At 35.9% G+C, this 19,514-nt stretch overlaps 1 protein-coding gene across 3 annotated transcripts in view; it reads right to left on the bottom strand.

Annotated features, from left to right (window-relative positions):
- Window positions 1-19,514, bottom strand: part of CSMD3 (CUB and Sushi multiple domains 3) — a 1,625,828-nt gene that overhangs the window by 1,103,570 nt on the left and 502,744 nt on the right. For all 3 annotated transcript variants that reach the window (XM_036758935.1, XM_036758944.1, XM_036758952.1), the window contains exon 5: window positions 17,746-17,953. In XM_036758935.1, coding sequence (XP_036614830.1) covers window positions 17,746-17,953 — 208 coding nt within the window. The remainder of the gene's footprint in view (window positions 1-17,745; window positions 17,954-19,514) is intronic.

Genomic DNA, 19,514 nt, shown 5'->3' with positions numbered 1-19,514 from the left:
ATCACTTGCTTACAGTCATACAGCTGTATTCCAAACCAGGTCTTCCTGACTCTAAGACTCCATGTCACCTCTCAAATAGTCCTCATAAAACATTTATCCAGGTAATAGGGCAATCTATTTTAGTTAAAAACTTCATCCTTAAAGTAAACTAAAGGTTGTTGAAGTAACTGCCCCTCATATCATGAATGTACGAAGTTTTATCTGTGTGGGGGCTAAGATCACCCTCCTAGGTGATATTTTTATGTGCATATCATTTATTGCCTTATAATAGGAGTTCTAGGAAGTGATACAGTATCATATATTCATACTTTTTTAAGAATGAGTTTCTTCAGATATTAAGTATTAAGGAGCAAATCTTTGCTATAAAAGTGGATTTAATATGTATCCTATTTCTTTTCCACAGCCATTCTTCATGATATTCATACTATACCAGAGTTGTGATAACTTTTACATAGATTTCTGAGACTTCATATTGATTAAGACCACTGGGCTCACCATTTCTTATAGCAAAATAGTATTCCATCACAATCATATACCAAAACTTATTCAGCCATTCCCCAATTGATAGGCATCCCTACAATTTCCAGTTCTTTGCCACCATGAAGAGAGCTGCTATTAATATTTTAGAAAATAAAGACTCTTTTCCTTTTAAGGGAAAACTTTTTAAAACACTGTTACAATAGAGACAAAACTATCAGCTATTCAGAGGCTAACCATCATTTTATGGTGCTTCCATCCTACAGAACCAATATATCTTACTTTAAAATCTGTGCCATATTCCAAATCCTGAAACATACAACAGAATTCTCCTGTAATTCATACTGAAATATTTCTAAATCTTTTCAGAAAAAAGTAAAGAACTTGGGGAGAAGATTTGAGAAGAATATGCCAAATGTTTCATCTTCATCACAACTCTTCAGATGTCTATGTTACACTTCAGTGTATTAACATTTCAAAACTTCAGTTTCACATCTTACATTATATTTTTATATTTGATGGTTTTCCAGTGGGGAAAAAGGAGATTCAATGTTTTCAATTTGGAATATAATAATGGTTATCTTTGTTGCTTCATTTTCCCCCTGTGGCTTCTGTTTTGTGCTTCAGAGAATTATGTTTTTGATTCTTTATGTTTGTCACAGAAAAAAAAGAGCTTTTTATTTCATCTAAATGGGTTTCCTCTATCAGTAAGAGTAATTTAAGTACCTTTCAAGTTTGCTTCTGTTGGGATTAATCTACTACCCAATGAATGTATCAAGGGTAATGAATCTTTACTACTTCTTTGACATTTTAGTGTAGGCATAGTCGGTATGGAGAATTTCACAGAATAAGGCAAAAACATTATGGGCATCCTTTCCTCTTTGGAGTTTAAACAGTTTTTGCATGAATAATTTCTCCCCTAGTGAAGATTACATTTAAAAGAGGTCATTTACTTGCTGAAACTTAGCAAAGGCTGCAGGATTCCATTGTTTCAGGTGGTCATTTAAAAACACAAATCATTCATTGTAGACGCAAATGCTGAATATAAGAACTGGGACTTAGAAATATAATGTGAAAGTATGACTAGAAGGTTTCTAGTGAAGCAGTGATTAGGAGCTTCCAAAAGTGGCTTGTTTGATGTCACACAGAATTTCTTATGCCACATTCATTTTCAAAGCGGCTGGAAACCAATATTGGGCAGCTGGAAAAAAAATTCAAGTATGAACTATGTGACATCTAAATGGGATAGGGTAGGTTAGAAGTATTTGAAAATGCTGTTCTGATGTGTTTATGAATATGCATTTAACCCTAGCTGGTGATGTTATATAATCACGTTGTTTCTGGTTGGACACTCTCACCACATATTGCCAATTTTCTGAGCTTCATTTTCACATAGGTTATCCTTAAGGGCAGAAATTAAAGCACTGGATGGAAGACTAAAAGTGCATAGGTCACACAGTTGCTTTCAGAAGAGATTGCAGATTTTTTCATTTTTCAGAGTAAAGTGAGATGATCGGGTAGTCTGTCCGTCAAGAGACACCAAGTATTTATCAATAGGCTACTATGTGCCAGGCATGTGCTAAGTTCTGGAAATCCAAATAGCCGTGAGCTCTACCAAAGTAAGTGGTTTATTTAAAGACATGGTTCCTTTGGCTGACACAAACTATCAAGATTTTTAATTAAGTTAGGAGAGTTTTATTGTGTTCATGTAAAGCAGACCATCTATGGCTATAGTTTTATACATTTTCTCTAAAGAAACACTTGTCTACAGAAATGTGAAGTCCTCTGGCAGTGGAAAGGAAATGGTATCTGACGGTCAGGAAACATGGATTCCAGACTAAGTTCAACCACAGGCAAGGTATGATCTTATAGCCTTCATCTTCTTTCTCCTAGCATCATAGAGGTAAGTTGGCAATGTGTCTAACTCTAACATTTTAGAGATGGAAAAAAATTAGGCCAGGGCAGTTGTGACTTGTACATATCCAATAGTCTTTCCATTACTTCTCTGTACCTCAGTTTCCTTGTATATACAATGAGAATGATAATAACACCACAGTGTTTGTCATGAGGATCAAATGAGATTCTGTGGAAATGTGCACTATGAAACTCTCAGGCAGTGATTTCTAAAAACTAAGTCCCTTCTTGTCTAATTTTAACATCTCTACCATTCTCTGCATATAGACACAGATTCAGTTAAAGATATCTACATGGAAGAAGTCATTGGCAATCTAAGAGATGAAGAATTCTTGAAATTGGCCCTATGACTTAAATAAGTAACTTCAAGTATAGCTGGAACTAAATAGAAACTCTTAGAGAGAGGGATAGAAGGAAGAGTTACAAAGGATCAAAATTTATAGACCTAGGAGATTCCTGCTTGACTACCTTAGCCCAGAATGACTTGAAATAAGAGAAGACTGTAGGGGCACCTTACCATTTAAGATAGACTTTTACTTATTTTTAACTTCCATAGCCTCTCAGAAGCAATTGAAAGTCCTTCCTTTACCTCATGTTTTAGCAATTCCCATCAGGCTCATGTGCTGTACAACTGTGAAAGTCACTACGGCACAATAAATTTGTGTGGCAGAGAATCCCCAGTACTGGGACAAATCAACTGGAGTATGGCCTTCATAGAGACAGTGGAGTGTAGAGGAGCGCTAGTCTTGGAGTAAGTACAACCCATGTCCAAATCCTACCTCTGACACTTCCTAGGTACGTAACTCTGGATGAGTCACTTAATCTCTGGGTGCCATAGGCAACACCATAGAATTCATCTACTAGGAAAAGGCAGCATGGAGTAGTGGTACAACACTGGAATGGGAGTTTGGAAGCCCTGAGTTTAAATCACACCTCAGATAATTACCAGCTAGATGACCCAAAGCAAGTCATTGTACCTCAATTTCCTAATCTGTTAAATGAACTAGTTGTATTCACTGTCTTATAAGGTCCCTTCTAGCTCTGAATCTACCATCCTAAATCTATGATCCTTCTCATCATCTTAATTTGTCTAGAATGTCATGCATCCAGGATTATTGCTTCCTTTTGTTCACCTGACTTTTTAACACAATCAGGATAAATTTTGAGCTAACCCCACAGAAATCTCTTCTGCCAAGGCCTATTATGACAAATAACATAGAACATTAGTATATGACTTTTTATCTTCCAGGGACAAAGTATCGTTCAATAGTACCTTATTTAGCTATTCTTTGTCCTGATGCACTCTTTAAACACTTATTGCCAGGAGCTGTGCTAGGCACGAAGGATACAATGAATGAATAAATGAATAAAATGAAGCAATTCTTGTCTTTAAAGAGCTTACCTTTTTTCAGAGGAGACAACATATATATATATATATATATATATATATATATAAAAACAAAATATATCAAAACCTATTAATAGGAAAACATATGCAACAAAGTAGACATAGAAACTATACTGTACTATATTACAAAAACTATTTAACTACCTGGAAGCCACTTACTTATGTGACAATACCAATTTTATAAAACACTGCCAATGGTATCAGAGCAGCCACAATGAATGTTATATAACTTATGGGAGATACTCTAAGGCTTCCTCTCACCACTTATATACTCTTTATTATTGATATAATTCTGACAAATTTGGTTTTCTATTTTTACCAGTATACTCTATTAGAAACAGGGCTGGGGCAGCATGGGTTGGGGGTAGGCAAGGGGAGAGGGGAAGTGAACAATAACCATAATGAGAAAAAGATGAGAGTCTAACACCAAAAGATGTTGGGGGGGGAGATATGAAAAAATAGATAAAAACATACATAGGTCAAAAAGGAATAATCATTTCAAGCCATATAGAATAGGAGACAAGCCCTGAAGACCTCTTTATAAACAGCACAGTAAAATAACTGATTTTTACGAAGATGATACTGAGTCATCAAATATAGATTAAATCATGGTCAGTATATTTTATTTTAGAAAGCAGGGAGATGTTTGGTAAATCTGAATAATTTCCATTAAAAATGTAATTTTAAAAATGTTTTGGCTCTTGAAGAAGCAAGCTTCAAGTTCTAGGAATATCCAATAATGTAGTTATATAGCACTCTCAATGCCTGCTCCCTGCTACTTTATTCTACATAAATGAGGTAAAAACAATGCAAGTTTTTTTTAGAATAAACAAAGTGAGCTTTTAGGGTTAAGTTTCTTATACATCATATACATACATACATCATCTTATTACCAAGAAATCCATTTGATCAGGCTAATGTAAATTAATGCTTGACAGTCAAGCATTATCATCTGATTTTACAGGATGGTGGATTAAGAGTTAGAAGAAAATTTAAAAGTAATTTAATTCTGATCCATTAATTTTAGTGATGAGAAAAAAGAGGTCCATAGAGGTGAAAATGACAAAAGCCACATAGCTAGGTAGTGGCAGAAACCAAAATCTTATGCCAGGTTCTCTGCTTCTAGAATCAACATATATTCCCTACCACTTAGCACAACTTCTGGTGCCACATGGCAAATGCTTAATAAATGTGGAGGATTGATCAATTCCACCAAATTCTCCCCACGTAGACAAAAGGAGAGAGGGTAATTTTGTTTTCTGTGCTAAACACATTTTGGATCAGAAATACTAGCTCAGTAAATGAATCTTCACAGACCAAACCATAGAGGGATGAATGTAGCTGCAAGAGGTTTTCTACTTTCTATTACACAGTGAATCAAATATTTTTTCAGCATTTGTCATTTCTGTTATGTAACATCATTAGAAAAGGTATTTCAAAATATTTCCATGGCAGTTAATTATACTTGGCATTTTGGAGTGCAGGGTAGAAAGTTGGCCTCAGAGTCAGGAAAAACTGAATTTAAGTACCATCTCTGACACATATTGGCTGTGTAACCCTAGGCAAGTCAGGTAACCTAACATTTCAGTGACCCAGGTAACTAAGACTCTAAACATCACAGAAAGTGCTGGTCCTAATTGTTTGAGGGAGTTTCCTTATTAGGAGCTAAGCACATCTATGAAGTCAGAAATCTAATCCAAAATGAAAAACCAAATAAATAAATGGATAGATAGATGAATGTATGAATGAATGAACAACTGGATTGATGGTTGGTAAATAAGTGAATAAATAACTAAACATATCATCATCATTATTAGCAAGTGGGATTTATCTAAGCAGACACCTAAAACATTTCACTCCCCTCCACTGTTTGCATCTATTTTTTCTCATGTTGAATGATCTGCCATTCCTCTGTGTTGTAAGCAGAATAGGGGACAGATTCTGATGTAAATATTTACCATACCTTTCAAAGAGGCACTAGGACAACTAAAGCCCCCTGGTTGTTTGTTTTTTCCCTTCTTCCGGTGAAGAACAAAAATGCATGATATCAGTCAAGATGCATAGCACAGTCTTGGAGAGAAAATAGAAAGAACAATAACTTATGGGAGCAAATGTCCCTGATGGAATTGAGTTAAACTGCTTTCTCTTCTGATTGATAAGAAAATAGATTATTCTTTACTAAACTTAAATTTATTTTGAGAAAGTAGCCAAATGAATATAGAGAAGACATCTTATCGGGAGAGGATTCTTGGAAGATGGCAGAGTAGGTCAGAAAAATTTGGATCTCCGAATTTCCTCCACAGAAAAGACATAACATCACCTCAGAGCAGCAGAAATGAGAATGAGGTAAAGGAGTTGTCCTTCTAAGACAATTTGAGAAGATCCCATGAAAGACTGAGCCTCCAGGGGCAGAAGTTCAGCCTGAGTGAAGTGCACAAACCCCCAGGCCTACTCTGCAGAATCAACAAACAAGTTCTAGGGATAGCTGGGTTGAGAGGCAGCCTTAGCCTTAGAAACTTTCATTTCACAGACAGTGTGGGGATCTGACAGCTGAGTGGGAGAAGACTAAAGGACCTTCCACTACTGAGGGACTCCAAGCACAGCTGTGCTGACCAGATGCATCTGGGCTGTGGCTTCCAGGAGAAGGAGGTAGCACACACCTGGTGAGTGCAGTAGTGAGGGGCAGGGATGCTGTTGGTTGTGAGTACTTGCAGAAGAGCAGAGTCCCTGGTTTCAGTTCCAGGGCAGAGAGGACAGCTGTAGTTTGCAACCACTGGAGGGACCATAGGGAACAAGATCATTTGCAGGACAGCCATAGCTTAAGAGTAGAGAGGAGAGCCCAAGGTTGGGCCCCCAGACAGACCTCAGAAAATAACATAAGGACCTGAGCCATGGAGCATCATTCCCCATACCTTGAGACTACAACTTGATTACATGAATAGCTGCTAAAAACAGAATAAAACAAAAAATAAATAAATAAAAATGAGTCAACAAAAGAAAAGAACACAACCATAGATAGTTACTATGAGGATAGAGAAGATCTGGGGTTCATATTCAGAGGAAGATAATGGAGTTTTAAAAAGCCACTCCTTTTTCAATGAGAAACATCAAGTGGTGCCAAGCACAAAAAAGAGTTCTTGGTAGAACTTAAAAAGGACTAAAAATCAAATAAGAGAGTTTGAGGAAAAATAAAAAAAGAGCAATCCAAGAAAATCAGGAAAATTATGAAAAGAAAGTCAACCAACTTGAAATACAGAATCAAAAACTTAAGGAAAATAATTCCTTGAAAATTAGAATTGGGCAAGGGAAAGCTAATTATGTTCTAAGACACTAAGAAATCATAAAACAATATCAAAAGAATAAAAAATAGAAGAGAAAGTGAAACATCTCATCAGACAAACAACTAACTTAGAGAACAGATCAAGGAGAAATAACATAAGAATAGTCAAACTAAATGAAGATTACAATAAAAAATATCTTGATACAATATTACAAGAAATTATCAAGGAAAATTGCCCTGAAGTTCTAGAACAAGAAGGCAAAGCACAAATAGAAAAAAATCCACTGATTGCTGTCTGAAAGAGATTCCAGGGGGAAGACTTACAGAAATGTCATAGCCAATTTTCAGTGCTCCCAGGTTAAGGAGGAAATATTAGAAGCAACAAGGAAAAAAACAATTTAAATATCATGGAGCTACAGTAAGGATTACAGAAGACCTAATAGCTACTATGTTGAAGGACTGTAGGTTTTGGAATACTATATTCCATGGAGTAAAAGAGCTGGGGTTACAACCAACAGTAACTTACTAAGCAAAGTTAAGTATAATCCTGAAGAAAAAAAAATAAACACTTAATGAACTTAAAGACTTTCAGGTTTTATGACAAAAGCCCCAGAACTTAAGGGAAAATTTGACATGTAACATCCGAGAGAAATATAAGGTTAACATTAAAGACCAATTATAAAGGACTCAATAAGGTTAAATTGTTTATTTCATATGTATTAGCAGTACTCTTATGATTTTCATCATAATTTAGGCAGCTTGAAAGAAAGGCATAGTCTGAGGTAGGTAGGATGGAGTAAGCCTAAAAAAACTGTATAGGGAGAGATACAAAGGAGTAATTATCTCTTACAAATGAGGCATAAAAGGAAAAATTGATAGAGAAGAATTTAATAGGGGGGAGGGTGGGAAGTGCTGGAACTCTACCCTCATCAGCATTGACTTAAAGAGGGTAGGGATAGGGTGTGGGGAAAGGATAAGGGAGAGACTTTTAGAGGGGTGGGGAGATTAAGGAATAGGAGATCAAGGGAGCAAGCAGAAGTAAAGCAGAGGAATGAGGAGAGCACGAGTAGGATGAAAAATATAGTGAGGAAAAATAGGAAGAAGGAAAATACATAAGTAATTGTAGCTTAGAATGTGAATGGAATGAATTTACCAATAAATGGAAATGGATAGCTGATTAAAAGTTTGAATTGAACAATATGTTTCTTTCAGGAAACATTATAAAAATGAGAGATATAAAAAAGATAAAATAAAGGGCAGGAGTAGAATAGAGTAGGTAAAAAAAAGCAGGGATAGTAATCATGATGTTAAAGTTAAAATAGAATTAATAAAAAATGAAAAATAGAGTCTGCACTATATGTCAGCAATGTTATTCAAAATCATTTTAGACCACTTAAAATACCTAGACAGTATAAAATACCAGAGCATATACCTGTGAAAACAGACACAGGAACCATATGAACATAAATATAAAATACTTTTTTATACGAATAAATTCAGATTTAAATAATTGAAGTAATATTTATTGTTCATGGGTAGGGCAGATGTAAGGAAGGAGTGCCAACCAAAAGGCACAGAGATGGAAGCTGGAGTATCATGGGTGTGGAATAGAAAGAAGGTCAGTATGCATGGAATTGTGGAATACAGGAGAGGGAGGAGCATGTAATGAGGCCATGTAATATGAAGGGCTTTGCAAGCTATCTAGAGGTTTCTACATTTTATCATTTAGGAAAAGGAAGCATGGAGTTGATTGAGAAGGGGAATGATATGGTCAGAGTCTGACTTATGGAAAGTCATTTTGGTAGCCATGTGGAAGATGGATTGGAGTGGGGAGTCTTGAGTTAGAGAGCCCAATTAGGGCTCTCACCCAATTAGGTGAGAGATAATGAAGTGCTGAATTAAGAAGGTGACTATATAAATGAAGAGAAAAATCATATTAGAAATTCTCTAGGTAGCAGTATTTGGCAACTGATTTGATATGTGGGATGAGGGTAAGAGAAGATAATACCAGTGTCACAGACCTAGGATACTCAAAGAGGGATGGTGGGTTTGATAGAAATAGAGAAGTATTTGAGAGGAGTGGGTTTGGAAGGAAAGATAACGTTGCATTTGGGACATAAGTAAAGTTAAAATATCTCTGGGATAATACTTTTGATGTGTCCAATAGCTTGTTTTTGAAATAGAATTGAAGCTTTAAGTAGAGACTGAGGCTGGCTCACCATGAGTCAATCAATTTGCCTAAATTATATATGTATATGTATATGTGTGTGTATGTGTATATGTGTGTATGTGATCATAGATTTAGAGATGGAAGGCACTTAGAGATCGCATAGCCCAATTCTCTCATTTTAAAGAAGAGGAGCTGTCACTAGGAGATGTTAAGTGATTTGCCTAAGGTCACTCAAGTATTTAAATGCAATATTTGAATCAATATCTTCTTATGTCAATTCTTTTATATAATCTGCTGTGCTAATTCTACTTTTCACAGTTGTTTTGGAGGGTAAATTGGTTAGGAAGAAGAATAGAGGGTGAGAAAATGGTGGTAAGATATTACTCAGATAACATCAAGCACTGAAGCTGTGAAAGTTGCAATAGCAGCTACTTGTAGTGTTAAAATATGACTTTTCTAAAGGAGCTGTAGCTAAAATGGAGATTAGCTGCAACCCAGGAGAACTCTCCCAACATTTTCCTCTAAACAACTTTAAATACCTCCTTAAATCAAATTTTGGAATAGTAGAGCCAACAAAAGTTCAGGGTGAGACATTTTTCTGGGCTAAGAAAATTTAGATGATCAGCAGAAGAGGTTTGTGACACTGAGGTGGAACCCCACCCCCAAGACATGCACAAAGGCAGAAATAGCAACTTGGGGAGCTCTCAGTCCAGATATGTTAAGGGGGTTGTACAATCGGTCAGAAAAATATTATAGGAGACCCTTTGTTGACACTGGCACTGATTGGCAACTTTATCACCCGTATGCAGTTCTGAGTCACCATTTGAGGATGGAGAGGAGCATGAGGGGTTGGGGGCAGGGATGAGTCATAAGGGAGTAGGGGGCCCTGGTCATAGTTCTAAGGCAAAGAGGACGCTAATGCATACGGCTACAGCGAAGCAGAGGCCCTTCCTGGTTAAAAAAAAAACCATACTACAGATGCAAAGAACAGTAACCACATCTCTCCCAGGCTCACACTACTTTGGAAGCACCAAAAAGCTTGCAGACCCTCAGAACTAGCTCTGAACACAGCAACATGAAAAAGCTTGAAGCTTGGGATAGTGACCCCCCATGCCCAGGTGAGCAAAGCCCAACTTTAACATAAAGTTCAAAGTTAAGAAACAGGCTGGAAAAATGAGCAAACTATAAAATGCTGACTTTTCTAAAATTGTTGTTTGTCCTTCATTTTCTAAGAGGACTGATGATATCACAGGGTAATGACTTGACTTGTGCATGAATTGAATTTAAGTGAGGCAGAGTTACACAAAATCATCAGCCTCATTCTCTCTTCCATTGTCATCAAAGTTCAGTGGCAAAATAAAAGTCAAGATGACTGATGATAGCCTCAGAATGTAGTAGATGACCTTGGTGTCTTCGCTGCCTGACCGAGCTCTAAGCATTCCACAATGCCTACTTCAGCTTCTTTCATGGCTATTGGAACAAATTGTTCTCATCCACTCATTCTTCCAGGGGTAGTCTTCACTTGCTTGGGGTTGACATCTCCCTACTTCACTAAGTTTTGAGGCCTGTCAGTTAACCACAACCTTGTTTATTAGCCCATCTGCAGATACAGTTTTACTGAGGTGTGTTTGCTGTGCATGCTATTGGAGCCACAGGTGAGAGTTGAGTGTCAGGGAGACACCAAAGGTGGATGAGCAGCCTTGAAATGGGCTCAGCAAGCCCTTATACCAAAGATGCTAGTCCACCTTGGCACCCTATACACCCCTTTCTGAAATTACCATCCTGATAATGCCACAGATGTTGTCAATTATTGCTACACTTGAAAACAGTGAACTAGGGATGAAATTAAAGAGTTCTTTGTGCATTGGAGTGCAGCAGGCAATGGAGCAAAGGAATAATCATGTGAAAAAATTGTGTATACTACAGGGAAAAGTGAAGAACAAATATACTACATTAGTTGCACTTTAATTGTTTGCTAAGCATATATCTAACAATTATTCCTTCCCCTAACCTGCCAAAAAATCCTTAAAACATTTTAAATTGTTTTTTTTTAATTTCTAAGTTCCATCTTTCTATGTTTAACTGTTGCTATGTATCAACAATATAGATACCAGTCAGTATATCAGAATGGAATTTATTTGACCCAGATAATAATAAACTTTGTTTTTGTTTTTGACTGGACCTGTGGTTTCATTTGTAAAACAAACTTCAAATGAGACTACTTCCTCTACCAATGTATATCAGTACCTCTACACAGTTTATAGATTCAGAGAGTTTTATGGTAAGTCACTTACACAGTCACACAGCCAGAATGTATCTGAGGCAGAATTTGAACCCAGGTCATCCTAACTCTGGAGACAGCTATCTATATGTTATGCTTTGGTAGCATAGTACTGAGCATTATCATGCATAAAATACTACAGGGAGAGTGGGACAGCATAATTGGCTGTAATGGTAGGAGCATTTCCTTTTCCTTTGAGTAAAATTCATAGTATCATAAGTTCAAAAGATGAAAGGGATTCTCTTATTTTATGAGAAAACTGAGTTTCAGAGAAGTGTCTTAGCCAAATTCAGAAACTAAGTATCAGAGCTTCAATTGAAACTCTAGTATTTTGTCTCCAGATCCAGTATTCTTTCTCCTCCATCCTGCTGCCTTCACAGAATTTATGAGTTTGTGAGAGAGGAAATAATATGAGGCAGTATAATAAAAGGTTTGCCTTTGAGACAGCAAGACCTGCACGCACGTCCCACCTCAGACACTAGCCTCAGGGTCCTCGTCTGTAAAATAGAGATAGTAATAGCACATACCTCACAGGGTTGTTGTGAGAATCAGTGAGGTAATCTGTGAAAAGCATCTCACAGATTTAAAGCACTATATCAATGCTAGCAAAGAGTGTTGTCAAGACCCACCCTAAAATGTAGTGTCTGGAATTGACCGCATTACTACAGATGTGATCTGCTCAACACAGAATACAGTGGAACAGAAGAAAATCTGGACAGTGTATTAGAGAATTGTTTTGGTTATACCTTACAATCATATACACCTGTGTAAACATGGGCAAAGCATCGAAACTTTCTGTGCTCCCATTTATTCTTATTTAGGACCTTGGTTTATGTAGCTCTGCTTTAAAAAGCAGTGAATAGGGGAGGGGAGGGAGGAAAGTGAAGATGGTGGAATAGAGGCAACAACTCAGCAGAATGTTTTTAACATTCCCCTTCAAACAACTTTAAAATAGTGCATCAAATCATTTCTGGAGTAGCATAGCCAAAAAAATGTCAATGTAAGTTATTTTTCCAGTCCAAGACAACTAAGGAGGTTAGCAGGAAAGGTCTGTTAACACCAGGCTGTGACAGCAATAGCAGTAACTTCAGAAGCTCTCAGTCCAGAGGTGGTAAGGTAGTCAGATAATTAATCAAAAAGAGGTTAAGGGGACCCTGAGCTGACACCGGGTGCAGGACTTGACACAGTATGACAACTTTATTGCCCATAGGCAGTTCTGAGTTGTATTTCCAGGCAGAGGGGAGCACTTGTAATCATCACAAGGAAACAGGGGCCATATTTGAATATAAAGTTCAAACTCAAGAAATAGACTGGAAAAAAAAGAGCAAACCACACACTAAAAACATAACCTGACCATGAACAACTATTAGGGTAGTAGAGAAGAACAAGACACAAACTTAGAGGAAGAGAATATCATGCAAAAAACTATAAGCAAAGCCTCAAAGAAAAATGCTAATTGAACACAAGCCCAACAGGAGTTATTAGAAGAGTTAAAGAAAAAGAGTAGTGACAAAAACAATAGGGGAAAAAGAGAGTGATACAAGAAAATTATGAAAATAGAATTAACAGCTTGGTAAAAGAGGCACAAAAAATAATGAAGAAAAGAACTTCCTAGAAAGCAGAATTGACAAAATGATAAAAGAGGTACAAAAGCTTGCTGAAGAAAATAATTCCTTAAAAAGCAGAATTAGGCAAGTGGAAGATAATGATTCTATAAGATGTCAAGAAACAATAAAACAAATTCAAAAGAATGAAAAAATAGTAGAAAATGTAGGACATATCATCAGAAAAATAAATGAACTGGAAAACCAATTGAGATAAGATAATTTAAGAACTAGACTACCCAAAAACCACAATCAAAAAAGAACCTAGACATCATATTTCAAGAAGTTATAAAAGAAAATTGCTCTGATATCTTAGATTCAGAAGGTGAAGTAGAAATTGACCAACTCCTGGAAGAGATCAAGAGTATTGTAGCTGAATTCCAGAACTCTCAGGTCAAGGAAAAAATACTATAATCAGCTAGACAGAAACAATTCAAGTATTATAGAGCCATAATTAGGATCACAAAGACTTAGGGGCTTTTGCATTAAAGAGGAGGGCTTAGAATATTATATTGTATAAAGCAAAGGAATTAGTATTGCCAAGAATAACCTACCCAGAAAAACTGAGTATAAGATTTCAGGAGAAAAAAATGGATATTTAATGAAATAGAGGACTTTCAAGCATTCCTGATGGAAAGATTAGAGCTGAATAGAAAATTTGACATTGAAACACAAGATTCAAGAGAACCTTAAAAAGGTAAATATAAAGAGAAAGCATATCATAAAGTACTAAATAAAGTTAAACTGTTTACATTACTATATGGGAAAATCATATGCAGACACATATATACATACACATCTCTATTTCTCTCTCTCCCTCTCACTCTGTGTGTGTGTGTGTGTGTGTGTGTGTGTGTGTGTGTACCTAGACAGGGGGCATGAGTGTGAATTGATTATATTTGAACAATCTCAAAAAAAATGCAGGAGTGATAAGGAGGGATGCACTGGGAGAAAGGGGATGGGAGAGGAAGAATGGGGAAAATTATCTCACATAAAAGAAGTGTAGTTGGAAGAGCTTTTACAATGGAAAAGGAAATGTGGCTTGGGTCAATGCTTGATCCTCACTTTCACTGATATTGGTTCAAAGAGGGAAGATGATATATATGTATTCAGCTAAGTATAGAAATCTATCTTACCCAATATGGAACTAAGAAAAAAGGGAAATAAGGAAAAGGGGGGGTGAAAAAAGGGATGGAAGATTAAGGGAGGCAGTGGTTAGAAGCAGAACAGACTTTTGAGGAGAGACTTGATAAAAAGAGAGAAAGAAGGATAAATGGGAAAGAAAATGGGATGGAGGTAAATACATAGTAATTATAAAGGTGAATTTGAATGAGATGAGCTTACCCATAAAATGGAAGCAGATACACTGGATTAAAAACCAGAATCCAACAATATGTCTACAAGAGACACACTTGAAACAGTAAGATGCACATAAAGTTAAAATAAAGGGCTGTAGTAGAATCTAATATACTTCAGCTGAAGTAAAAAAAAAAAAAGGTAGCAATCGTGATCTCAAATGAAACAAAAGCAAAAATAGATCTCATTAAAAGACATAATCAGGGAAACTACATTTTGGTAAAAAAGTACCATAAAACTCAATTTAAAAAAAGAATATTAATAAAAAAGTTTAAAAAATACAGTACATAATCAGACCGTATACAAAATGTGCATTACAAAAAATGAAAATAATATGGAAAATACATTAAAAAAAAAGTAAAGAAGTGAATGGGGTTGAAAAATAAATAGCTCCTAGAGCATTCAAAAACCCCTTGCTACTTCATTCTTCTCCATGAAGAAAAAAAGTCAAAGAAACAGGAAATCTTCAAAAATTTCAAACTCTGTTACACTGGACCCAAAGTACATAATTCAAATAGGGTCATGGGACTAGGTTAGACAAAGTTGCTATTTACCTTTTCTTCTGTTCAAGGTAATATTGATATAGCTTAACAAATATTTTCTATTGTAAAAATATTTTGCCTCTTTACATGCTATTCAAGAAGTACCATTAAATAGTAAATCAAATGCTTGACTTGGAGTTCAAATCCTGCCTCTCATACTTAGCTAGCTATGAGAACATAGACATATTAGTTAGCCTCCATGAACCTCAGGAAACTTCAAAGGTTTCATCTTTTAAGTTACTGATGGGCTGAACAATCATGACTTGAGATATTCATAGCAGAAGAATTCCCTACTTTTTAAGTTCCATATGCTAATAAAACATAGATCTTTCCAGTTGATATGTGTGGTATTTATTTATTACATGCTAAGACATATAGCACCTAATTTTTCATCAAATATAAGGAACACCCTGCCTGACTGGTCAATCCCTGTTCCAGGAATTCAACCTCAGCCACTATTCTAAAGGACATTACATATTGAGCATTAATCTACCTTAAAAGATTTGAATTTGATTTTGCAAATCTACTTTTCCTAGCATAGAATGGTATTTTTCTGCATCAATCTATTCAACAAAAGTGACTGACATTCCAAGAAGAATGTTCCTTACAATTGTTCCTCTAAATTGGCAATTATTCAATTAGCATTTTAATGTGTTATTTTATTTAATGGTTCATTAATAAAAGTGACTCAACTCATGTAATGAGCAATATGTCATTTAAGGATATTCACAGAAAATGATGGTTGAGTGGGGAGGGGAATCTTGTTACCATTTCAATCTATAATTTCCATATCAACTTTAGTTCAGAATTAAGAGAGCAAGAATGAAGAAGTTAACATTTTATCTCAGTACAATTGTAAAAAAAACACTTTAAAAGAAAGAATACATTTAACACCATTCAAATCCATCTATTGAATAACTTCAACAAAATTTCCATTCAGTAGCTCCTGTGGAGATGCAGATATTTCTCGAATTTATCACTAGGTAATCTCTATTACCATCTCTTCAGCATCAACACCACTAGTTATCTTCATGTGAAATGGTGATTAGTCTATATAAAACATTATACATTTGAGCTGACCAATAAACATGGATTAAACACCCACTATGTGTCAAGTCACTGAGCTAATCCTATGACGCAATTACAAAAATGCAACATCCGTTCTCAAGGAGCTTACATTCAACCTTATATGAAAGATAAATACAAAGTAAATATAACATAGTAAAAATGGTAATTATTGAAGAAGGGTACTAATAATTGGGAGAATTCAGGAGAGGTATCTTTCTGAGGGTAGTGCTTGAATTGCATCCTAAAGGAATTTGAGAGTTCTATGAGGTGAAGTTGAAAAGGAAAAGCATTCTCCAAATTGAGCAAAACTAATGAAAAGGTATAGGTCCTACCTGTGTGAGGAACAGAATGAAGACCTCAGTGGCTGGACCATAGAACATGGAAAAGATGTGATGAATAATGAGGCCAGAAAGGCAAGATGGGCAAAACAGTGAAGACTTTCAAAACCAAAATAGATTAATTCGTATTTTATTCTAAAGGCAGTAGGGAGCCAATGGGGTTTGTTGAGTAGGGGACTTGCATGGTCAGATCTGTGCTTAAGTAAAGTTTTCTTCTTTTTGGCAACTGAATAGAAGATGGATTTGAGTGAAGCGAGATGGGAGCAAGGACATCAGTTAGGAGGCTTCTACATTAATCCAGGAAAAAGGAGTAAGTATCTGAATTAAGATGGATGTGTGAGTAGACAGACAGGATTGGATGGCAGATATCTTGTTGATGTAGAAGCAAGATTTCACAGCTGACTGGCTATGGAGAGTGAGGAGAATAAGATATCAAGGATGATACAGGTTAGAAATATGAGAAACTGGAAGAAGTATGGTTACATAAACAGAAATACGTAAGTTTGGTATGGAGAGGGTGTGGAAGAAAATGTACTGTGTTAGTAATGTTGAGGTTAGGATAGGAAACCATATGAAATGCTTCTAATTTTTAAAATATAATTATTTTAGCATCAGATATTCTTGCAAAAATCTCCACATTGATTTACTTCAATAGAAAATCCATTACAGTTGTACATTAATTAAATCAATCAAAATACTCATCTACAGCAATCGTTCACAAATTTCCATCAACATGTTTAATGATTATCAATGACTTAATTAAATTATATGATGGAATCTGCTTTTGCCTTACAATCAGTGAACATTTAGCAAGTGCCTACTATGTGTCAGGCACTATGCTAAGTTCTGGTTATACAAAAAGAGGCAAAAGACAGTCCCTGCCCTCTAGGAGCTTACAATCTGATTACACGAGGAATAACTGCTGAGACCATGTATACATTGACTCATTAGCACAAAACAGTTCTAGGATCAGTCTGATAGAAACGTATGCATGGAGCCAATTGCTGCAGTGGATTATCACGCTTCCAGGGAGTAAGGACTAAACTTGATGAATACAAGCACAGATTATAGTCAGAACCATATTAGTATTTCTGTCATTGTACATATAATTACCGAGTTTAATTAAATGATAGAGTACCATAGAGAGGCCCGGATTTATTCTTTACATTCCTTGCATCCATGTGCTCTACCAATTATCACTAACAATGTTTCCAGAATCATGTGAGCTAGAACCCTGACCATACTTTACTTCTATCAGTGACCCTACCTATGCTCTGCATGTCTGTCAATTGCCAGCAGTTACTTACCATATAGTTGGTGGCTCAGAACCTTCTATTTCCAAGTAATCATATTTCTCTTCCATTTGGAAATCTGTAAATATGAGTGAAATGGTGTCCCCAGGCTCAGCTACAATTGTCCATGTGCAATCAGCATTGTTATGATATTCATTAGGAAAACTAGGGCTGGAAATTATGCCACTGGATCCTCTCATTGTGCCTCCACAGGCATCTTCAGCTGTTAAAAACAATGAAAAGATGTTTCTTAGAAGTTTGTTATATGAAGCACAATCAAAGCAAACCCTTATTAACATTTGCAGATAAACAATCTAAAGTCTGGGATGCCCAAAGGTCCTACAGTATTACAATTACAGGCAAGGTAAAGCATAATAAGCCATTCACAAGAAACTTGAAAACACAGTAGAAAACAAATCCAGGGCATACAGGTATTCTATAACCTTTTTTGTTTTGAGTCAGCCATGGAAATGAATAAGGGTGAGAGGTCTAAAAATAATCGTCATTAAAAAAAAAGCCAGAGAATAGAACTAAACAGCTCCTTTTTCTGAAGGCTTATAATGGGAGATGACTAGCAACTCCATTTGTGTGGGAAGGGAAAGATGGTTTAGAGATAGACATTTATCAACTGGCAACTCCATCCAACAAGCATTTATTAACAGCTAGAATTTATATGTAACTTAAAAAGTTACAAAGCATTTTACAAATATCTTATTTTATTCTTACCACAACCTAGGAGGTGTGCTATTATTATCTTAATTTTATTGATGTTCTAAATAAGCAGATTGAGATTAAGTGACTTGCCCAGTGTCACTCACCCAGTTAAGTGTCTGAGGCATGATTCAAACTCAGGTGTTCTTGATTCCAGGTAAAGTGTCCTATCCATTTTGCTGCCTAGCTGCCTCTACTGTTTACCTAATTTAATAAGTGCTTACTCTGTGTAAAACACCATGCAAAGCACTTGCAATAAAAAGACAAAAAGAAACAGTCTCTATCCTTGAGATAAAGGTTACACCTTTTTAAGAAAAGCAATTGGGCATACTATCTAAGACACTGGCCTTGGAGTCAGGAAGACCTAGATTTGAATCCTGCCTCAGTCACTAACAAGTTGTAAAAACCTGGGGAAGTCATAACTTCTTTAGTCTCTTTCCTTATCTGCAAATTGGGATTAATAATAGTCCCTTCAAGAGTTGTGAGGAAAAAGAAAATTACACACACACACACACACACACACACACACACATACACACACAATGCTCTGCAAACCTGAAAGTGCTATATAAATGTTAGCTAGTGTTATGACTATCGCCATCATCATTAGTTTTATTGTTAATGAGATATCATTATATTATTACTTCAAGACTGGACCTTAGTATTCATCTAGCCCAGAGGTGTCAATTACTTGGCCACATGGATGTCAGCAATATTCTCAAGTTCAAATCTAACTGGATTAAGATATAATTTATATGTACTTAAAATATGTTAGAACACAGATAATATTAATGTGATTTTTTAAGTTTATGTGGCTGCAGTGATCCTTATATATGGTTTTGTGGTTCCATTTCTATTTGAGTTTGACACTACAATTCTAGCTTAATCCTTGAATTTTATAGACGAGGAAACATAGAAAGATGAAGTGACTTTCAAAGATCACATAGGCATTAATTAGCAAAGACCTGATATGAATCCAGTTTCTCTGACTCCAACACAATTTCCCATTTTTAACTGCACCAAGCTGCCTCTCAATGTACATATACATGCGTCCTCAATCTTCTATATCTATC

The sequence above is a fragment of the Trichosurus vulpecula genome, chromosome 1 (assembly GCF_011100635.1).
Source record: "Trichosurus vulpecula isolate mTriVul1 chromosome 1, mTriVul1.pri, whole genome shotgun sequence".
NCBI classification, from domain to species: Eukaryota; Metazoa; Chordata; class Mammalia; order Diprotodontia; family Phalangeridae; genus Trichosurus; species Trichosurus vulpecula.
The sequence above is the reverse complement of the archived record's forward strand: the minus strand, read 5'-3'. Positions and strand labels throughout refer to the sequence as shown.